Source organism: Petaurus breviceps, unplaced genomic scaffold, assembly GCF_028583685.1.
Source record: "Petaurus breviceps papuanus isolate PSGF00001 unplaced genomic scaffold, PetGlider_PUasm1.0 90825, whole genome shotgun sequence".
Taxonomy (NCBI): Eukaryota; Metazoa; Chordata; class Mammalia; order Diprotodontia; family Petauridae; genus Petaurus; species Petaurus breviceps.
This window is the reverse complement of record NW_027187353.1, coordinates 4,484,664-4,506,188: the sequence shown is the minus strand read 5'-3', so window position 1 is coordinate 4,506,188 and position 21,525 is coordinate 4,484,664. Positions and strand designations below refer to the sequence as shown.

Genomic DNA, 21,525 nt, shown 5'->3' with positions numbered 1-21,525 from the left:
GCCCCTCTCCTCCTCCCCTTCCCTTTCCCTCCTGCCCCTCCCTCCCCCCTCTCCCGCCCCGCCCGCCTGCCCCGCCTCGGCCCCCGGCGCGGCTTCCGGTGCGGGCTCCGCCTCGCTGCCCCGCCGCCGCTGCCGCCTGCGGGGCTGGAGGAGGAGGCGGAGGAACCAGAGCCGGGGCCGCTGCGGCAGCGGCGGCCAGACCCGGGAGCAGAGCTGCGGCCGGAGCGGGCCGGGCCGAGGCCGGAGCCGCCCGAGGTAACACCGCCCGCCCGCCCGGGGACTCAGTTTCCCCTTCTGTAAAATGAGGGATTTAGACGAAATCAGCCTCAGAGGCCCCCAGCTGTGATGAGGAAGGGAGAGAAGATAAAGCGGGCTAGCCCAGAAGGGTCCGTGGGGAGGAGCGGAGTCGGTGGGGAAGGGGTGAGATGGGGGGCGGGGGGAGGAGAGTAGTCAGTGAGGAGGGGGCGAGATGGGAGGGAGGAGGAACGGAGTCAGTGGGCAGGGGGTGAGATGGGGGGCGGGGGGAGAAGAGGAGTCAGTGGGGAGGGGGCGAGATAGGAGGCGGGGGAGGAGGGGACAAGAGGAGCCAATGGAGAGGGGACTGAGGCAGGTTGGGGGGAGGTGAGATGTAAATGGAGAGACCTTTAGGGCTCACACCTAAAGGAGAGTCACGGGAAGGAGAGTTATTGAAGGAAACGAAGACGGTAAAGGTGGGGTGGGGATGAGCACGAGGGCCTGGGGGGCAGGTAAGAGCCGTAGCCCAAGGAAGCCTAGTCTGGTCAGGTTGAATTGTAATTGCCGTAGGGATGCGGGGCAGATGGGGGGATAAGGAGAGTGAATGGAGGCCTCTGAGGTGGGTTGGAGGGGGAGTGCAAGTTGTGAGAGCCTGGGGCGGGGGATTAAGGTCAAAGCGCCTTCTCGAAGTGTGGGCCCAGAGACAGGTCTTCCAGGTCGGAACTGTTTTCATCATACTATGAAACGTTTTAATTCTTAATACAGTGAATATCCCTTGATAAAACCCACATAAACAGCAGCGCTTTGGAGGGGTCCTCAATTTTTAAGAATGTAAGGGATCCTAAGACTAAAAAGTTTTAGAACCACAGGATTAAAGTTTGGAGTATGTATGTGTGTGAGCAGGGCGGTATATTGTGTGAATATTGGGGATGATAGAGGAAGGCAGAAAGATTAAGTGGAGAGGGGCTGATGGTGAGTTAAAAGTGGGTTTAGCTAACCAACTAACTAACTAACTAAAATTAGTTTTAACTAACTGTAACTGTGAGGGGGAAGATGGTGGGGACATAGGGTTAAAAGTAGGGGAAGGGGGGGATATTAAATGCTGGGAATCACAATGGGGTAAAGATAGGGTTGAGGGAGTCAAAGGGATAGGTAAAGTTGGGATCTTGATGTCAGAGTTAAGATGGTATTAAAATAGAGGGGGTGGGCAAGATGTGGCTTAAAATGGGGGCTTCGAGGAGATAAGGGAGTAAGAGGCTACAGGTAGAATTAAATAATAGGATGCTAGGTGAGATATAAATGGGAGTTATAGTGGTGAGGAGTTGGAGTTAAAAAGGTGGGAAGGTCCTGACTAGGAAGGACAGGGAGAGTTGGGGAGGGGGGAATGTAAGGAAAGTGGGGAGGGGGGGTTCAGAATGGGATCTGATGTGTGTGGGAGGAGTAGAAGGATGGGCTGGGGAAATGAGCTAAAGAATGGAGTAAAAAGATCAGAATCAGAAATTAGTATGTGTAGGGTGGGAGTTAGGGATAAGGGAAAATAGGTGAAATGGTGTATTCGGTGATACAGGAATGTATGAAGAGGTTTTTTTTTTCTTCAGTTTTTAGAGCAGAATAAGTTCCCTAAATACAATCGATACTGTTTTTCTGGACAGACTGGTTGTTTTTAGCGTGCGGGCTGGTAAAGCCTTCAGGCATCACAAGGCAACTAAAATTTTTATCCTATGGAGTCCCATGGTCCCACTCTGTAAGGTGGGAGTTGCTAAATCCTTAATAAGAAGGAATAACTGGGTGGCAAATGAGGGCACTTGCTTCATGGACAATTCACTTGTAATTTTCTGCTGATATTAAAGGGAAATTTGAAGCACTCTTATCCCATAACCTTTCCCCATTGCTGAAGTTACTTCATCACTGGGTTTTGAGTGTCTTAAATCCTTTTTGTCTCCCAGTTTCTGATGGGAATAGAAAGCTTGTAAAAATTATTTTTTAGAAAGCGAGAAATGAAATGAAAATGATTGTTTCTTTCTATTTAAGTACCCAAAGCAATAAGGGCAGTGAGAAGCCACTTGGAATTTAAAGGTTCCATAGAATGTAAGAAGCAAAGGCAATCACTATTCGTAAAATAAACATAGAAAATGAGGATTCTTAATCCATCTCTAATCTTTTGCTTAGCTTTAAACATCCCCCTTTCTCACTCTAATCCATGAAGAATGTTCAGTGTCCAAGCAGGCTTCAGGGTTTTGGGGGATGCTAAAGACTTTTATTGTCCTGGCCAACATTAACATGTATCAAGTCATGACCTGTCCCGTGCTAACATACATGTGGAAGCAATGGTATGCCATCATGGTAACTTTCATTTGCCTGAAATGTCCATTGTTCACTTACCAACGCTTGGGTGAAGCATTATTCCATCTGAGCCTTTGTATATCACATTTGTAACCCATACAGTGTTTGTTGTGGGGCTTGGCTTGGGGAATGGAAGGCGTGAAAGGGGGTGTGTGTTTGAAGAATGATTTGTAAGAGGAAGAATGCTGCTGAACCTGCCCCAGAAGGCTTCTTTCCTGAAAAGGCCCTTCAGTTTTGGCCTGGTCCTGCAGCATCAGAATGGTTGTTCTGATTCTCAAAGAAAGGGAATGTGATGAGGATTACCTGGCAGTTATTTAAAAAAAAAAGATAACTCAGCTCATACTCTTTATGGACAATATTGATATTTGCTTCAGATTAATTAACTTTAAAATCTCCAGAGGAATTTCCTCTTGTTTGTTTTGAATGATGATTGCAATTTGAAACTCCTGCATGTTTCTTTCATGCTGTTGAAATTGGATTCTTCTTAAGGACTTAGTGTCCAGTTAACATTGCTCAGTCCACTGAACAAGCAGACCATCCGATCGTGGCATTTTGTAAAGCTTAACCCCAAAGAGCAGCTTGCTTGGTTTTCCTTTTCTCCCAAAGGTGGGGGAGGTGAAGAGGGGGGAATGGAATTCTCTCTGTTTCCTATCTATATATGTCCACTTTGGCTGAGATATTCCTAGGGTTCTTCCATTTCTCTCTTCTTCAGTCTCGAACACTCTTGCCTTCATGATTCTGGTTTTAAGAGTCCCAGATTTTTCTACACTACAGATCTAGGTGCATTACTGCTAATAAAACATATTAATATCTGGAAATGTTGAGGGGGGAAAAGATCAGAACCCAGACATTAGGAAAATGGAACCTTTCTAGATTTATTTTTAAATGTTTAGAAGGGAACAACTGCACTTCCCTGTCACCCTTGCTTCCCACCAATTAAGGGCATAATCTGAAAGCTCAGCATGAGAAAGTGAGTTTGGATATCAGATCGGGCTTGGGTTTCTTATGGCCCTTTGCTGGAGAAAAGCTGTAAAGGAAAGCCTGTCAGTACACGTTTTACATGGCTGTTTTTCCTTTGTAGCCATCTTTGGGACCTGAAGGACCTGGCGTGGATCCTGTGTGCCTCCTTGGCAGGGCCCACCTTCCCAGCCATGCCAACCGGCGGCTGAGGCTTGAGGCTTTGATGGAGCAGCTGCAAAAGCAGCAGCAGCAGCAGCAGCATCCAGCTCCTCTACAGATGGATTCCCGGGAAAGGCAGGAGCGGCAGATGAGAGAAAACCAGCTTCTGTACTCGCAGCAGCTGGCGGCCCAGCAGGCCAGTCTCACTGCTGCATCCACCAAGGCTTCCGGGAGTCCTGCTCTGGGGCCACTGGCCAGAATTCCACCAGCAATGGCAGCCTCCCGGGTCATGAACTCAGAACCTGATGAAGAAGAGGAAGGGGGACTGGAAGATGAGGAAGGGGATGGGGAAGACACAGAAATCACTGAGAAGGAAGCCCAGCATTCTTCCAAATATTTCCACATGCAGAAAGTGACTCGTCATGACCCCAGAGCTACCCCCATGTCAAACCCTGCTTCTCTTCCAGCACCAGCGCTGCAAAGGGGGCTGCTTATCAAAGAAGACCATGCCAAAGATGCTTCGAAAGCCCCTCCTTCAGTCTCAGCACCCGGCCACCCAAACTGGAACCTGGAGGAGCAACTTAAGCAGGTTGGTGTCTGTCCTGGTGATGCTGTCTATGTGCCTTTATTTAGAGGGGCCCGAGATAGATAGATTTGGGGGCTTCTTGTTAATTTCTTAAATTAGCCTTGTTTTCAAATTCACCCTCCCTCTCTCATCTGCCTCCCCCTTTGAGGAAAGAAGAAAAACCAAACCTTTAGGGCCTCTAAAGGCAGAAGTAGCAGTGCCAATTTCTTCTTCTCTGCCTTAGTGAACAAAGGGCTGGAAATGTAGGGGCTGTGTGTTTTATAGACTTCCTTTGTGAGCTCTCTTTTTCTACCTTGAAGGGTATAATGATAAGTTAATGCAAGTTAAGTGACATGTTAGTGCTTACGGGGTAGGGAATGGCATGAACATCTGTGCAGGGCACGCTGTGTGCCAGACAACTGTGCTAAGCACTTTACAGGTACGCTCTCATTGGTCTGGGGGGGGGGTCACTATTATCATTCCCATTTTACATCTCAGGAGACTGAGGCAGACAGAGGTTAAATGACTGCCCCGGGATCACAGGTCTGAGGTGGGTCTTTCTGACTTCCAGTGCTCCCTCTATCCACTGTACCCCCTGTCAGTCTTTAACAGTGGATTCCATGATGAAACTAGTAATGTTAGCCAAGTGCCCGTTCTACCCTATTTTCTTTGATGCATGCTTATTATAGAAGCTTACACAGAGCCAGCAGGAACCTTAGAGTTGTCTAGTCCATTTTATTTTTACAGATGGGAAAACTGAGCCTGTGGAGGTGACTGACTTACCTGAGGTCACACAGTAGGAATCAGAGGCAGGATTTGAACCCAGGTCCTTAGAGCCCTAGCTCCTTCTGTCGTACCACAATGGCTTTTTCTAATTAAGTCATGTGTTGGTGTTTTTACATTAATAGGGAAGGACACGTCTTTGTGCAGAGGCAGGGATGGAGCAGAGGAATTTGTGAGGTTGGGTCCTTGAATCATGAGCTGTTCTGGATTTGGAGATGATTTACTTTACTGCCCCAACATTTCTGTACTGGTCTGTAGGATAATAGACATAGGGAGCCTTCTAGTCCATCGCCCTCATTTTTCAGGTGATGAAATGGGGGCCCAGAGAAGTGATGGGACCAATCCAAGGTCACACAGGTCATTATCTGCAAAGTGGAGATTCAAACCTAGGTCCAGGAGTCCAGAGCCAGCATTCTTAACAAGCACCTGCCTGTCGATCATGTCCTCGCCTTCCCCCACACACCGTGTCAGTGAAATAAGGAAGGAGCCAAGGTTCAGAGAGGCCAGCCCTCAAATCACTAAGTGATTCAGTAGCAGGGCTGGGACCAGGGCCAAGTTGTCTCAGCTCCCACAACAGCACCTTGGCCACAAAGCCAGACCCTCCCAGTTGATTTAAATGTGATTTAGCACTCCGTGGTTGTGAATTGCTAGCAGCCCCTCCATTACCATGTGGTTGGCAGAGTTCCATGTTGAGTCAGCATGAAAGAGGGATCCCTGACAGCAGTGGGGGGAGTTCAGGCAGGAGGCGGCAGGGTCTTGGCGGCCAGCCAGCCTCTGCGCACGAGTCCTTATTCCTCGAAAGTGAAGCTGTGTGTGAGGAGTGAGTGGAGCTTCCCGTCCCAGCCTGCCTGCCTGTCTGTCTGTCTTCAGGAAACCAGGCAGGTGTTGAGGTCAGGCCACTGGGGTTTGAGGAAAAGGCTCTTCAGAAGTGACTCATATTAGCATGGAAGAATAAATCGGGTGCCCTTGTGACAGGGCCTTCAAGGACACACAGTGGCTCCCTCCTGAGGCTGTTGGGCCTGGACATGCTTTAGGCTCCATCATTACCGAGCCTCAGTCAAGATGGTTTTTCAATATTGGGCCACTTTTCTAATTCAAAGGGATTGAGTTCCTTAGAGTAGAAGCAGGGAACAACAGTCTTACCCTGATCAGTTTTACTTATCTCTGAAAGAATTACTGACTTGGAAAACCCTGGTTTTTGTGTGTAGTGCGAGTATAAAACCTGCCTTTTTCACATCTCCTCTTCTCATTTCTGATGATCTGAATAAAATTGATTAGTATTGATGCTGTCACTTGTACCCTGCCAGGAGTAAAGTGGGGGGAGGGGGCATAATAGTTTGGGGGTGTTTAAAGAAGTGTTTCTCATGTGGATCATACAGAAAAAAATCACAAAGTTTTTTCTAAAGTTGCTTCACAGAGGTCACAGTCTTTTTTCCAGTGTTGTTAATAATATGCTGGAGGTTGGATGAAATTTGGGAGTGGGGTGCGGGTGTAGCTATCTGGCCTTGCCCTCTTTGAACTTACTTCCTTTTTGTACACTGGGGAGAACAATGACAGGGTACTATGACCATGCAGGGTTGTTTGGCAACTCAAATAAAATGATGTATGGAAAGTGATGGGAAGATATTAAAATCCCACATAAATGTCAGTTAAGATGTTTGTGTTGTTTCCTGGCTTTCAGCCAGGATGGTTTTTCAAAACCTAGCTCATTTTGTGGAGTGTCAACCTAATTTTTGTTTCAGGTAGGAGAACAAACATTAGAAAATTGACTTTTGTTTAAAAAACATGCAGAGTGATCTACTTGACAAGTTGCTTGTGTCTGGAACATTGAATAATTTGGTAAACAAACAGACATACCTGAAAAAACATTTTGAAAAGCAAGGTGCCTGCCATACGCGACTGCAAAACCATTTGGAAAGACTTGAGGGTTGTAGAGAAGGTGAATGAAAGTATCTGCTGTAGAACGTGGGTAGCCATATTTATTTTTTTCAGGCTTTTCTTTCCTCTACTCCTGAAAGAAAATTTGCTTCTCCTGACTTGGATGTTTTTAGGGTGTGAGTCCTAGGGAGGCCTGGGGGGCAGACATGGGGGAATGGCTGTTGTTGTTTTGTTATTCCCAATAACAGAGTGATAGGAAGATGGATGGCACCATTGAGCCTGGCTTTCTGAACCCCATCAGGCTTGGATAGCTGAGTAAATAATTGTAAAACCGGGCAACAGAGACAAAGGCTCGGAGCTGATTTTGACAACCAAAGGGAAAACCCTGTCAACACACAGCAACTGGGAGGTGTGAACCATTTGGAGAGAGGTTTCAGGCTTCATTGTAGAGAGGAGAAAGAAAAGGCACAAGTGAATCCTGGTTATGGTTAAGGCATTTGCCACCATAGCAACTAAAGGGGAAAGATCTGAGGTGCCTCGTAAAAGAACAGAAGAGAAATAAGATTTTCAGACTAAAGCAGCAGCTGAAGCCTGGTGTGAGCATCTGTCTAGTGTTCTGCATCCTTGGCCGGTCCTTTGGTTACTGGGAATGGGGAGGGGGCAATGACACATGCTGATGGCTGCCTGCTCCTACATGCTAGCAGTCAGCACCTTGTTTCCCTGGTCTGGTCCTGGATGGGAGAAACAAGCCCAGGGACCTGGCAGAGGGCAATAGTTACACCTTCCCAGATAGGGCCTCCTCGTAGAGCAGAGAGCTTTTGCTTACGTAAGCCAAGGCAGAACTAGGTACTTAGTCCTGTTGGCTAGTCCAGAACTCTTTCTACTTTACCATAAACTGGATTTTTTAGACAGGTGTTTATATTATCAGTATTTGTGTCCTGCTTTGCAAAATACTTAAGAGAAAAAACCAAACTATCAAAGGCCTTTTTTCCTTCTCTGTCCATGCTAGGGAGAGCATCTCCCCTGGCTTTTGTACTCACCTGGAAAAATACTTCAGAAGGTGTAGGATGGATGGAGGGGATGGATAGATGGACAAACAGGCAGAGTGAACTAAAGCATTTGTTAAACAGTTACTTTGTGCCAGGTGCTGGGGATACAAAAACAAGCACCCAAGATGGTCTTGAGTTTCAAAGAACTTGGGTCCAAATGGGGGAAGAGAGTTCCTCAGTGGCAGGTGTGGAGGGGAGGGGAGGGAGCCCCAGAGTTGGGGCGTCTGATGACGTGGCAGTTCTGGGCCAGGACTCCAAGGGGCCAGAGAGTCAGTGTGAAGGGGAGCAGAGAGGGGACTTTGATTTGTTTTTATATTATTTTGGAGATGTGTGACTGCCTGCCTTTTATATGTAATGTTCCATAGTTTGCAGACCGTCATGGCTAGGACAGGAGAAGCTTCTCCATGCACTGGCCCCATCAGAGGCTGCTCTGGGATGTCAGCGCCCTGCCTTGCCCCTTTTGCTTTTTAATCAGAGATTTTGCTTCTAGGGTGTGGATCTTAGGAACAATTTGAAAAATTGGACAGCCTTTTACTTTATGGCAGATATTGTTGACTCTCCCGTTGAATTCAGTACATCCCTTCAGCAGCTTTCTAAGTGAACAGACAAGTGGGAGAAATAGCTGAGATGTAGAACCTCAGAGATGTTCTATTAAGTCAGACCAGTGGTTTTTCCATCCCAGTTTTCTGGCTTTCACAGTGTCACCAGAGGAATGGGTTAGGAAAGAGTGTGGTTGTCCAGCGTTTGTGTCAGCCTGTATGTGATCTAACTTTCTCCTGATAGAGTATCCCTAGAAAGCTGAGCCTCTCCTTCCTTATGACTCACATAATGAATTACTTTGACCAAGTCATGCCACCTCTGTGAGCTGAAATTTTCTCATCTGTAAGAACAGACTTGAACTAGTTGTTCACTTAAGGCCTTTCTCCCTCTAGAGCCCTAACCCCTTGAAATCTGGCTTCTGTCCCAGGCCACTCTCTAAAAGGTTACCATTGTCACCACCTTACTTCTCGTCATTGGCTTTTTTCAGTCCTCATCCACCTCCTTTTCTGATCCCATTTATTTGATGCCTTTGACCATGTCTTCCTCTTGGAACCTGTTTTCTTCCATATATTCCAGAGTACCACTAGCCTGTCCTCTTGGCTGTCTGACCATTCCTTACTCTTCTTTCTTGGTTCATCAAGTGCTTCCTACCATCCAGGTATGGGTGTTCCCAGTCCTTGTCCTATGCAATCTTTTCTATTCTCTCTATGATCAAATTCCTTCATATTAGTCCAGTTACCACCGCTATTCAAAAGATGTCAGTCTCTTCTTTAGGTGCATCTTTAGCTAAATGCTGAGATCCTGCTGCACTTGAAACTCAGCACTCTTACAGATAAATAAAATATACCATCTATACAAACTAAATATAAATAGAGAAGAGTGGTTTTTGGTGGAGATGAATCCTTTAGGTTGTTGGCACTCAGTAGAAGCTGCTTTAAGAATCATCTGTGTTGGGGGTGGCTAGGTGGTGCTGTGAATAGAGCACGGGCCCTGGAGTCAGGAGGACCTGAGTTCAAATCCAGCCTCAGACACTTGACACACAAAAAAATTAGCCTAAAGCAAAAAAAAAAAAAAGTTAAAAAAAAAAAAAAGAATCATCTGTGTAGAGGTGGGAGATAAAGCCTGTAGAGTGAATGAGATTGCTAAGAAAGTTAAGGAAGGCCGAGGGGAGTGGGGGAGGGGAGACATAGAGAGCCAGCTTGCCTGGAGGAGCTCTTACCTTGATAGGCTCAGGGGGGACAAAGGACGGCTTAGAATGCCAGTGACAGAGGTAAAAGAACTAAGAGAATGGGATGTCTCTGAAATTAAGGTAAAAGAGAGACTAGAGAATGTCCACAGTTGCCTTGCTACTGAGTGTTGTACAGAACTCTAACCTAGATCTCCTGACTGTGAAGGAAGGAGGCTTAGCTCTGAAAACATGCTGTTGGATTTGCTGATTGGTCTTTCATTGGTTATTGGTCATGGGGGAATTGGTGACCTTTGAGAGAGCAGCTTCTGTGCAGTGGTAGGAAAGGAAGCTGGATTGCAAAGAATTAGAGATAGCAAGTCTTGTAGTGGATCTTTCATTTGTAAATTTATGTAAACTTTTTTTTTTTAAGCTGTTGCATTTTGGGGGATAACAGGTTTCACATTATACACTGGCAAGATGTGCCAAAAGATAGAAAGAGCATTTGATTTAGAGTCAAAGGATTTGGGTTTGAATCCCAGATCTGCTGTTTTCTACTACTGTGACCTTAGGCACGTGCCTTCTCTGAGCTTCAGTTCTCTCATTTATAAAATGACACCTATGGACTGAATGATCTTGAAGATGTCTTTAGTGACAATCCTGCAAGTGCTTCCACCTGCAGAGTCAAGTAGTGTTTCCTTTTATTTTCCCTTATATTCCCTTTCCTATATTTTCTAAGTGGCACATTTTGTTGTGGAATCTTGGAATTTCATGGACAGATGCCCTTCAGTCTAGCCATACATAATATAATTTTATAATTTTATAAGCTATCTTTTCATGACTGATAAATAATTGAACTCACTCTTCAAATTGATTTGAAAATATGCCTTACTTTTTTTTGTAACTCCTCTGCTAGGCCTGTGATTTATTTGGTACAAGGAACTTTGATGAGAAGCCTGGTGACCAAGGCTCTGCAACTCGGGGGCCGAGCCCTGAGAGGTTCAGTGACTTGTTTAGGGTCACCCAGCCAGGGTCTGTCAAAGGCGGGGCTTAGCCCTGGTCATCCTGACTTTAGAGCTAGTTCTCAAGCCACAAAACTGTGCTGCCTCTCCCCTTCCTCCCTCCGTCACTCACTGATCCCCTTCTTCTTACCTCTCCCTGCCCATCTGCACCTTTAAAAAGTTTTATTGATGCTTTCACAGAATCATGGTTGTTTCTGGAAGCAGCCCTGCCTCCATCCCCACCCCCCCCCACACACACACACATACACACACAGAGTCCAAACCTTCCCTTGTAACAAAGAAAATGAGTTACAGGCCGACAGCACAGTGGCCACGTGTGACACTCTGCCTCCTTATAAAGTCAGCATGTTCAGGATCAGTCTGGGCTCTTTGGTCCTTCAGTGCTCTGCTCACTCTGAGTGGATCACTTGATTTGTGTGGTTGGTGTTACTGTGTGATTGCTCTCCTTCGCTTCCTTTGTGCTGCATCAGTTCTTACAAATCTCATGCTTCTCAGAATTTTTCTTGTTTATCATTTATAACCACACAATAGTACATTATTTATATCCACATACATTCAGTTAATGTCCTTTGTTTTTATATCACCTTCATTGCTCCTTCTGCCCAGAAAGCTACACCTCATAACAAGGAAGGGGATCTCAGGTGGGGGGGTGGGGAACAGTTCAGCAGCACTGTCCAGCACATCCACCAGTCTGACAGTCTGATCTGAGTGTGGATCAGAAGGAAGAAGCACCTCTTAACATTCTTTATGTCACTGTCACTGTGGCTATTGTTTTTCTGGTTCTGTTTACTTCATCAGTTCATGTAAGTCATTGCATGCTTTTCTAAATTCTTTACATTCATCAATTCTTACTATACAGTAAATATTCCATTACATTCATATATTGCATTTTGTTTAGCTGGTCTCTAATCAATAGATATCTACTTTGTTATAATCCTTAGCTACTGCAGGAAAGAGCTGCTATTGATTTATTTGGGACCTTTCTGTCTTGGATCCTCTGGGGATATGTGCCTAGCAGAAGGTTCTCTGGGGCAAGGGATATAGACAATTAATCAGTTTCTCAGCATAATTCCAAATTGCTTTCCAGAATATTGTTGGGCTGCTTCACAGTTCTACCAGCAGTGCATTAGTGCTCCTGTCTTTCTGCAGCCTCTCCAACCCTTACTGTTTTTGTATTTTGTTATCTTTGCTAACTTACTTTTGGACAGGGAAACCAGTCAATGTGAGCACTTTCAGCAAAAATTGCTGTCTGAACTTATGTAGATTGCCCAGCTCCTACATTCCTACTTCATCAAAAACATGAAACATGTAGCAGACCTAATAATCAAGAAGTCCAATGAGAAGCCCAAGTAAGGGGCTTATTCTCCCTCCAACTTACAGATGGTCAGCAGAAGCCTACGAACAACAATAAAGGAGTCTTCAGCAGGGCCAGCACAGGCAAGCAAGCCACCAACTTCCCAGCTTCTTTTGAGATGGACCAAAGACACATATACCCTGCAGGACTTCTGGCTCTGTAGCAGCAAGAGTAGATGACTCCCTCTAGAAAGCCCCCACAAAGTGAGAAGAGCCCCATTGTGGGCCTCAGAAGGCAAGAGAGCTAAGGGGACCAGTGGAGTAGGGCACCACTTGACCATGGGCAGCATAGCAACACATGGGCTAGGAGGTCCCTACCCTTGTAAGGCCCAGGGCTCTAAACTTCAGAGATCCAAGGGCTGCCGGGCAGCTCAGGGACTTGGGGGCAAGACTGCTGAGCAGGGGCCGAGACAACCCCAGCACAAAGCCCCAATTCTGGAGCTAAAGCCAGAGACAGGAATAAACCAGAGAAGAGACTGACCAGCATAAATAATTGTAGATCTAGACACGCCCCATAAGCCAGCCTAGAAAGAGTAGGTAACTTTGTGACAGCGCAAGCCAAGACTCAAAGGAAAATTTGCCTTTTAGGCAGCACAGTGAACTGGGCACTAGGCCCGAGTCAGGAGGACCTGGGGGCTTCCCTGGCTTCCCTCAGGTCCCAGCTCAAATCCTACCTTCTACAAGGATTCCTGGTCCCCTCAGTGTTAACCTCAACCCTCTTTCGGTTATTTCCACCTTGCCCTGCATGCATCTCGTCTGTGCGTAGTTATTTTCACATGGCCTCCCTCATTAGACGCTGAGCCCCTGAGAGAAGCGCCAAACCTGGCATGTAGTAGGTGTTTAGTAAATGCTGAGTGACTAACTGGCCCAACCGCTGCACTTCTTATCTGCAATCCTGGGAGAAAGTGTAGAAAGAGATCAGATTCCCAGGGCATGATAAGAAAGGTGTGGTTTTCCAGGAAGGAGAAGTCAAAAAGCAAAAGAAACCTCCTGATCCCAAAAGGGAATGAAAAGGAAAAAAAGAAAACACAGAACTAGGTGCTAACCCATTGCCCATCAAGTAGGGACAGGCTGAACACATTAAGTTATGTGAATATGGTGCAGAATTATTGCATGATAAGCAGGGGTAAAAGGATTACAGAGAATCTTGGGTCTCATACCGGATGCTGGCTGAAGGGAGCAAGGGAGCAGAACCAGAACAATTTATACAAAAACAATATCATCTAGACAAACAGCTTTAAAGACTCTGAAAGAAAGCTCTGGTGGGCGTAGTGGTCCACTCAGGTCCTGGTGGGAAGGACTGAAGGGGCAGGAAAAGTGGGCATGGCCACCGAGCTTCTTTGTTACTTCCCCTTCATTTTTAATTGGCTGGAAGAGAGGAGTTTAGCCATAGTGAGGATTGGGCCGATGAAACAATGTTTAAAGAGTTTAGCCATGGTGATGGTTAAAGTTGGGCCTTTGAAACAATGTTTAAATGCCCAGAAAGAGCCCCTGGGGAGGTTAAGGCAGAAGCACCGACCAGCAGGTTAGATTTAGAAATAAGGTGTGATATGTATCATGTGCTGTCTTCATGAAACAAATGGCATGAGATAGAGATTTCTGACATTCTATACAATCTGCTTTTTTGCTTTTGTGGAAATGCTCATTTTGGGGAATATTGAATGTCAGAGTGAAAAAAAGTGGAAAAGAATTTTCCTCCAACCAACAAGCATTTATTAAACACCTGTTTGGGGCCAGGCACCGTGCCAAGTGCTGGGGATTGGAGAACCAACCACATCAAAGGAATTTATGTTCTCACAGTGGAGACCCATTTGTAGGTGTGTATAAAACATATACAGAGCAGCAGCCAAGGAACTTTAGGGGAGACACACCAGCTCCTTGGCAGGGGTGGGGACCAGGCTCAGGAAAGGCTTTCTGGAGAAGCTGGTGTTTGAGTTCAGTCTTCAAGGAAGCCAGGGATTCTAAGAGCAGAGCAGCTCCGTGTTCCAGGTGTAGGGGACATCAATGTAGAGACAATGTAGCAGGAGCTAGAATTGTAAAATGTGAGAAGGAGCAGGGAGATCAGTGTGATTTTACCATGAGGCACAGGGGAGTAATGGAAAGGGAAGGGGGCAGTTTGGGAAAAGCTTTATGTGCCAAACAAAGGAGTTATGTGATTCTAGAAGTAATAGACTTTAGAGTCTGAGTAGGTGTGACGTGGTTAGTTCTGCACTTTAGGAAAATCACTTTGGTGGCTGTGTGGAAGACAGTTTGAAATGAGGAAAGACTTGTTGGTGAGACCAGTCAGGAAAATATTGCAATGGGCTCATTGACAGGTGATGAGGGGCTGAATTAGGGTGGCGACTGTGTGAGGGGAGAATTGATTTGGCAATTGATTGGATACAGAGAGTGAGGAAGAGTGACTAAAAAGTTGTGAACCTGACTGACTAGAGGGATAGTGGGACCCTTGCCAATAATGGGGAAACTCAGAAGAGAGATTATCTTGGGGGGAAAGATGATGACTTCTGGTTTGGATAGCTTGAGATGCTTCTGGGACATTCAGTTTGGAAATGGAGAAAGAGACAGAGACTGATAGACACAAAGGCTACATCCACATCTTGGAGTCACCCAGGTGGGTGAGTGTAGAGAGAGAGTTGAGGCCCTAAGACAAAGCTACAATTAGTGGCCATGATGTGGATCAAGATCTAGGAGAAGCAGGCAGAAAACTAAGAGAAAGTACAGACATCTGTCTCCTCAGGTGAGAGGATTCTGGAAGAGGAGGTGGTCACCATTGTCAGGTGCTGCTGAAGTCCTGAAGAATGAGTATTAAGAAAAGGCTGTTCAGTTTGACCATTGGGAGAGTGGTCAATTTGAGGAATCGTTTCAGTTTGGTGATGGGGTTGGTAACAAAATTGCAGGGGCTTTAGAAGACAGGGAAAAGACAGAAAATAGTGAGTGTGGATGGCTCTTTCCTGGAGTTTAGCTAAGAGGAGGAAAAAAGGAGGACGGTGGCTAGTGGGGATCTCTGAGGGGTTTTTTTTTTTAAATCACATCAGTAGTTCCCTGTCGAATTAAGGTGATTTCCTTAAGTTCACTAGTATAAATTTCTGCCAAAGCTTCCATTAAATATCTGTTTCTTATATAAGGGAAAGGGTCTGGACCTGTGATTTACTCAGTGTAGGGAACTCCCAGGTGAAGGAACTTTTAACTGTTCTGCAGGAAGTTGTCTGAAGCACTGACAAGTTATGTGACTTTCCCAGGGTCACTTACTCTGTATATGTTAGAAGAGAGCCTTGAACTCAGGTCTTTCTAGCCAGGTCTATATCTACTATTCTATGTTGTCCCTCTTCTCCCAACTATATTTGCTCTCACATAGAAATCTTCCATCTCTTTATTCTTTTTTTGGCCTTTCTCTTGACCTAGTTCTAGAGAGAGTCACCAAAATTGCATGCAGCAATCCAGGTGCCAAAGACACTGAGTTATCTGTGTTTCCTCATGTTGCCAGGAATTTCATTTGCATTCTTGGCCATCCCATTTGACTGTTATCTTTAGGGAATAATTCATGGTGCCTTCTGGATCCTTTTGCTGGGTCATAACTTCATCTTTGGAGCTCATCTGCCTAGAAATAGATTCTCAGTGGTTATTCTTTCTGCACTTGCCGTTATTGAAACTTTGATGCTCTTCACTGTTCATGCAGCTTCCAAAAGCTTCCTTATAGTTCATTTTCAGGCATTTGGTTCCTGGCCATACCATTGGTTCACTCAGTTTTTTTTTTTTTAATCTAAAACGATTTTTATTTTGAACTCCAAATCCCCTCCCTCCAGCCTCTCCCCCAACTATTGAGAAGGCAAGAAATATGATAGCCATTACACACACAAAGTCATGCAAAACATATTTCCATGCTAGCCATAAGCAACAGCACCTTTTAAACAAGTTACTGTACTTCACCTCTTACTCTGTCTCTGAAATGAGGAGGCCTCGATAGCTTGTGAGGCCCTTGTAGACCTACTTTGGGTCTATAATCCTATGATCTCTAAGGTCCTTTTCACCTCTGTAGTCTTAGGATGAAGAGAAGATCTTTATTGTATTGTGTCATATGCTTCTAGTACTTGTGGTTGGTAACCAAATGGGCATGTGAGCTCTCTCCTGTGGCATAGACGTGCTTCCCCCTAAAGAAAAGCAGCAGTGATTTCCCTGTGCATGTGAAACAGTGACTTGTTGCTTCTTTAACTGGATCTCCATGTACTGATTCACTTCTGGGCATTTGGTATTAGCCCCACCTTATGCTTTAGTCTTTAAATTCATATTCAGAAAGAGCTCCTCACTGTAGCTCGTAGACCTAGGAAATCCCAGGGCCAGGCCTTTTCTCTCTTTCCATGTGGGGATCATCAAAGGTACAGGAGGTGCTTAGCATGGAAAAGAGAAGGCTGGGATGGGATAGCTGTGTTCAAGAATTTGAAGGGGTTGCTGTGTGGAAGAGGAAATAATAGATTTGTTTGATTTACTATCAGGGAACAGAATCAGGAGCCAACAGGTAGCAAATACAGAGAAATTTAGGTTGGATGTAAGAAAAACAAATTCTTATCAATTAAGGTTGTCCAAAAGTGGGATGGGCTCCCTGATCCTGAAGGTCTTAAAGCAGAGGCTGGAGGGGCCTCTCCAGCGGAATTCCTTTGGGTTACATGTTGGCCTAGATGACCAGTGAGTTCCTTTTCCAACTCTGAAATTCTGTGATTATGTGTGTGCACTCAATATAGTAATTTGTGCTCAGCTGAATTCTTGGAGGGCAGGGATTGTATTTTATCTGAACAACTCTTCTCTAGGGCTCTGCACAGGGTAGGTAATTAAAAGCACTGCTGTAGATTTTCCTGAGTAAAACGGAAGTGTTTTAGAAAGGCTGTTATCATGTAATCAAAATACAGGTTGTTTGAGCTGCCCGCCTTCCCTTCCCTTCCCCAGCCCCCACCTGCTCATTTCTACCCCTCAATTCAAGTGGTATTTTCCAAGTCACAGACTTTGAATTGATCTCTTGCTGGTCAGAGGTGGTCAGGATTGTTGCTAGTTCCTGCTTTAGGTTACCTGACAAAGGAAGGTGTGCGTCTGCTAATTATAACTCCAGTCCTCCCAAGCTTCAGAGCCCGCCGTGGAGCACTAAATCCCGATCTTATCGGGAGGCTTTTGGAGTCATCCCCCCCAGCGTCAGTATATCAGCATCTGTTTCACTTCCTGGGCCTCCACTCCACCTACAGAAGGAATTTCTGCTGATTCTCCTGTAATCCCCGTCCTGGCCCCTTTATACATCTCCTTAACTCCGAGTATTTGTGGTTGGAGCTGGTGGGGAGCAAAGAGCATGCTTGTTTTTCTCTTCATACCGAGATTTGGAAAGTGGACTTTTGACATTGCAACACCAGACCAAGCCTGGGAGAGCTGCAGTATGTTAAAATTGCCTAACTCTGTGTCTGACTAGTCTCCAAGCGTCTAAAAATCCAGACATTCATCAGGCTAGTGTTTTACACTAGTGAGATGTGAATATTAGAGCAAATACTCATCTTTCTAAACTTATAGGGCGTCTCAGCCTAATAGAAACCCAGAAATGCTCTCCCTCCCTTCTCTCTAAGGGAGACTGTCCTGTTGAATGCCCAGGGATCACAGGGTAGCCTGGATCACAAGGTTTGAAGACTGTCTGAAGGGGATAGAAAGGAAGGAACCAAGCATTGTTCACAAAATGGTTTAAGCTCAGGATGGGAATTCTCAGAATTCGACATGATGACTTTTCTAGGAGCTGGTGACCTGTTCCTTTTATTTCCATAGAATTCTAGAGCTGGAAGGGACCTCAGAGGTCATCTAGTCCAGCTCTGTACTTGAGGAGTAGTTGTGCTCTATATTGACATGTCCGAGAAATGTTCACCTCCCTTCTATGTGAATACCTTCACGGAGAGGAAAACCATTTGCTAAGGAGTCAGCCCATTCCATTCATTCTCAGACTAGTCTAATCATTTAGCATCTTTATTCTTACAAGGATCCCCAAAGCTATCTTATTGTTATTCCTTGTTTTTCGTTTGGGAGTCAAGCAGAATACTAACTATGCTTCCAAATGCCAGCCTTTCTTATACTTGGAAGGGAAGGATTGTGTCACCTCTGACTTTTCCCCCTTCAAACCAAACATACTTTCGAGGAAAGGGTTAACTGTCTTGGGGGGAATCGGGGGATGGGAAACTGAACTTGCTTTGGACATCTGAGCTTTGCTTTAATAAGATATTCCAGGTGGTCAGAGTAATCCTAAAATAGCCTGGATTCTTAATTGCTTTTAAAGTCAGGCACTCTTGTTTCCGGGGAGAGAGCTCTAAAGAATACTGAACTAGCTCCTGAGACTCTCAGAGGTATGGTGAGAATGTTTTTTTTTTTAAATTTTTAAATCAGTAAAGAACAAGAATTGGGGGAACATTTAAAGATCCATCTGGTCCAGCCCTCTCGTTTTAAAGATGGGGAAACTATGGCCCAGAAAGATGGAGTGACTTCTGCACAGTCACTCAGGAAAGTGCAAGAAAGAACTGAGATTGGAACCCAGAGCCATTAGTCCTAAGCCCAGCTCTCTTTCCAGTGCACTGAGCTGTTTTTCCAGTAGAAAGACATTAAAGAGAGGACTCCCCTTTTATTGCCCTTTCACACCATTGGGAGGGTGACACAGTGAGGTTTTGGATTCTCCTGCCAGACCCTCTCTAGAGCCAAATCTTCAGCTTCCTTTAGCGATGTGGAGTTAGCATCTCACTCAAACAAGCACTGAATTGTGAATGCATATGTTCTTTTCTACCAAAGGCTTCCTGAGTGGACCATTTCTCAGTTTTCCTATTTCGATCAGTGACAGCACCTTCTCCCATTTGCCCAAGGTTCTAAACATGAAGTTATAATTTCTTCTGCCCCTGTTCTTCATCCTTCTTCCTTCGGAATGCCCGATCTGCCTATCCCTCCTTTTCTTTTCTCATTGCCACTGTTGTCCGGATGATGCCCTTTTTCCTGGCTGGCCCTCTTATTAGCGTCACTGTCCTCCTCCCTCTCCCTCCCACCCATAAAATCCATCAACCCCACCAGATTCACCTTTCCAAAGCAGTTATTTCATCATCATCCCCCTTTCCTAAGAAATCTCCACAGTACTGTCACTGAATACCGACCAGTCTCCTGGTGAACATGCCTTGCTATTTCTCTGCTTTCAGGCCTTCATATTGTGTCCTGCCCCTCCCCGGGCCACACTCAGAGGAGGCTGTTGTGGCCAGCCCGGAGCTCTCCCTCCAGTGCCCTGTCCTAGAACACAGGATGGTAGCAGAGACCGTCTAGGGCCAGAGGACAATTTCCTCTGTAGCAGGTTGGCCCACTCCAGAGTCAGAGCTCTTTTCTTGTCTAGCACAGGGCTAAGACAAGAAAACCTTGTGTGGCTTTGGACATGTCAGCCTCCTCGGGTCTCACTTTTCTCATCTGTTCTGTGAGGGAGGCAAACTACATCTCCTTTCCAGCTCTAACTTCTAACATTCTATGATCCTGTGAATAAGTAGTGACTACAATTTACATCTACAAAATTAAGGCATGAGAGTGCTAGAAACACACTTAAAAAAATACATGTTATTGATAGCTTTTGTTTTTATGCTGCCTCAGTCCCACTCCCCATGCTTCCTCTCCCCGCTCCCAGAGAGCTATTCCTTATAATGAAGACTTAAAAAAAAACAAAGAGGAGGAAGAAGGGAAAGATCAGCAAAGCCAGCCAGCATTGTGAAGAAGGAAGACTCTGCAGCGTTTGAACCGGGAAGGTGCTCTCCAGCCATCCGGGGCTCTGGTGACCTGCCCTTACAGTGGTGCCGCCCAGGGGCTCTGGTGACCTGCCCTTGCAGTGGTGCCAGGGGAGGTGCCCTCCAGCCATCCAGGGGCTCTGGTGACCTGCCCTTGCAGTGGCGTTGGTTCTTTGCACTACATCATTGTTGTCCTGGAGTCTCTGCCGTTGGCTCTGCTCTGCACTGCTTCTTGCAGGTTTTCCATGCTCAGGAAAGCAGTTCTAATCAGGAGCAGTATTTTCATTAAGATTCCCTTGACTAACTGTAGCATCATAATTAGTGAAACCAATGCTTGTACTTGTTACCTGCGCTTTAAAACACATTTCTAACATGGCCTTAAACCTTGTCCTCTCCTTGCTTGGTGGGTGGGAGAAGCATTGATTTCTCCTGTTCTTTTGCTAACACAGAGATGTTCTCCCAGCTGGTGTGCATGGAATAATTGGACTTTTCTTCCAGCAAAGTGGATTTCCCCACCTCCCAGCTGTAAAGCATAGTCTCATGATTTCACTCTCTCCAAACAAGAGTATTTTTCTTGTCAGGGTCTGGCAGAAGGGATTAAAGTTGGGTTCTGCTGAGCTAACTCTTGACCACATGCCTTTCTTCACTAATGCTTGAGTAAGAATCTTATTCCTGGAGTCTAAATTTAAAGGACACTCAGGAATTCTAAATAAAAGAAAGTGGGATCCTCTGGATTTGACCTGAGATTCACAAACTTTCTGGTTTCATATTCCTAATCTGATGAAGTCCTGACTCACCAAGGGCCATTCACCCACTAACATTCTGTAATTTGAGCCACTGTATGGAAGAGAGTCCCACTGACAGCCCTTTTCTGGTTTGAATATTTATTTTGTGAGAAAGGCTGTTGATTGACTCCTTTCTGAATGCATATAGTTCCCTCAAGACCATACATGCACTCACACCCCACATACACACCCTTTCCCTTGCCATGCACAAAGCCTTTTCTTCTTTCTGCACTTTGGAAAAACAGTTTGTATCTCCCCTCCAGAAGACAGCTCTTGGTGGCAGTTGAGCTGAATGGGCGTACAGAAGCCAGGCCCAACTGCAGCTGGGGCCTGGGTGGGTATTTAGTGACAAACTGTCAGTTTCCTGTGGACTCCTGGTGAGATCAAAGATTTAGGAAGGGAGTTCTCAGGGAGGAAAGGCCGAAGGGGTTGTAAATAGCAATAAGAGACCAGTCGGTGCTGTTGTTGGCTTCTCTCATGCATTTCTAGGGTAATTCAATACTCTTGCTGACAGTGCATCAAAGACTATTGCCTGGACAGGTTATGCCTTGTGCTCAGTGGCCAGTTCAGTTACACTCTCCTTCTTTTAGACGCCTTGATCTTTACAGTGTCCAGAGTCTTCTTGAGGTTGCTTTTTCCCACTAGACTGAGAGCGAGGTATTTTTGTTCCCTCTGCCTTCTCCACTACCCACCGGGCTCAGTTACCTTCATTATTCAGGATTTTTCTGAGCTTGTAACTTTTCAGTAATAGAGCCTGCAGATCAGCCTCTGTCGAGGATTCCTCCTGCTTGTAAATCTGAATTGCACAAGTGGACCAGCTCTTGTAAAAGTTGATCATTGTGAAGAGCCAAGCAAATACTTGCTAAAGCCAATCATGGGGGGGGGGGGGGGTATAACGTCTTCCTCAGAAGTAGCTAGGCACATGGATAAAC

At 45.7% G+C, this 21,525-nt stretch overlaps 1 protein-coding gene across 6 annotated transcripts in view; it reads left to right on the top strand.

Annotated features, from left to right (window-relative positions):
- The window catches only part of ARID3B (AT-rich interaction domain 3B), a 73,069-nt gene that overhangs the window by 16,471 nt on the left and 35,073 nt on the right, over positions 1–21,525 (top strand). For 4 of the 6 annotated variants that reach the window (XM_069071175.1, XM_069071174.1, XM_069071173.1 and 1 more), the window contains exon 3: positions 3,659–4,285. In XM_069071175.1, coding sequence (XP_068927276.1) covers positions 3,659–4,285 — 627 coding nt within the window. Of the gene's footprint in view, positions 1–142; positions 256–639; positions 747–3,658; positions 4,286–21,525 lie in introns of those variants that run through there. The other 2 variants (XM_069071176.1, XM_069071177.1) reach the window with 2 other exon arrangements.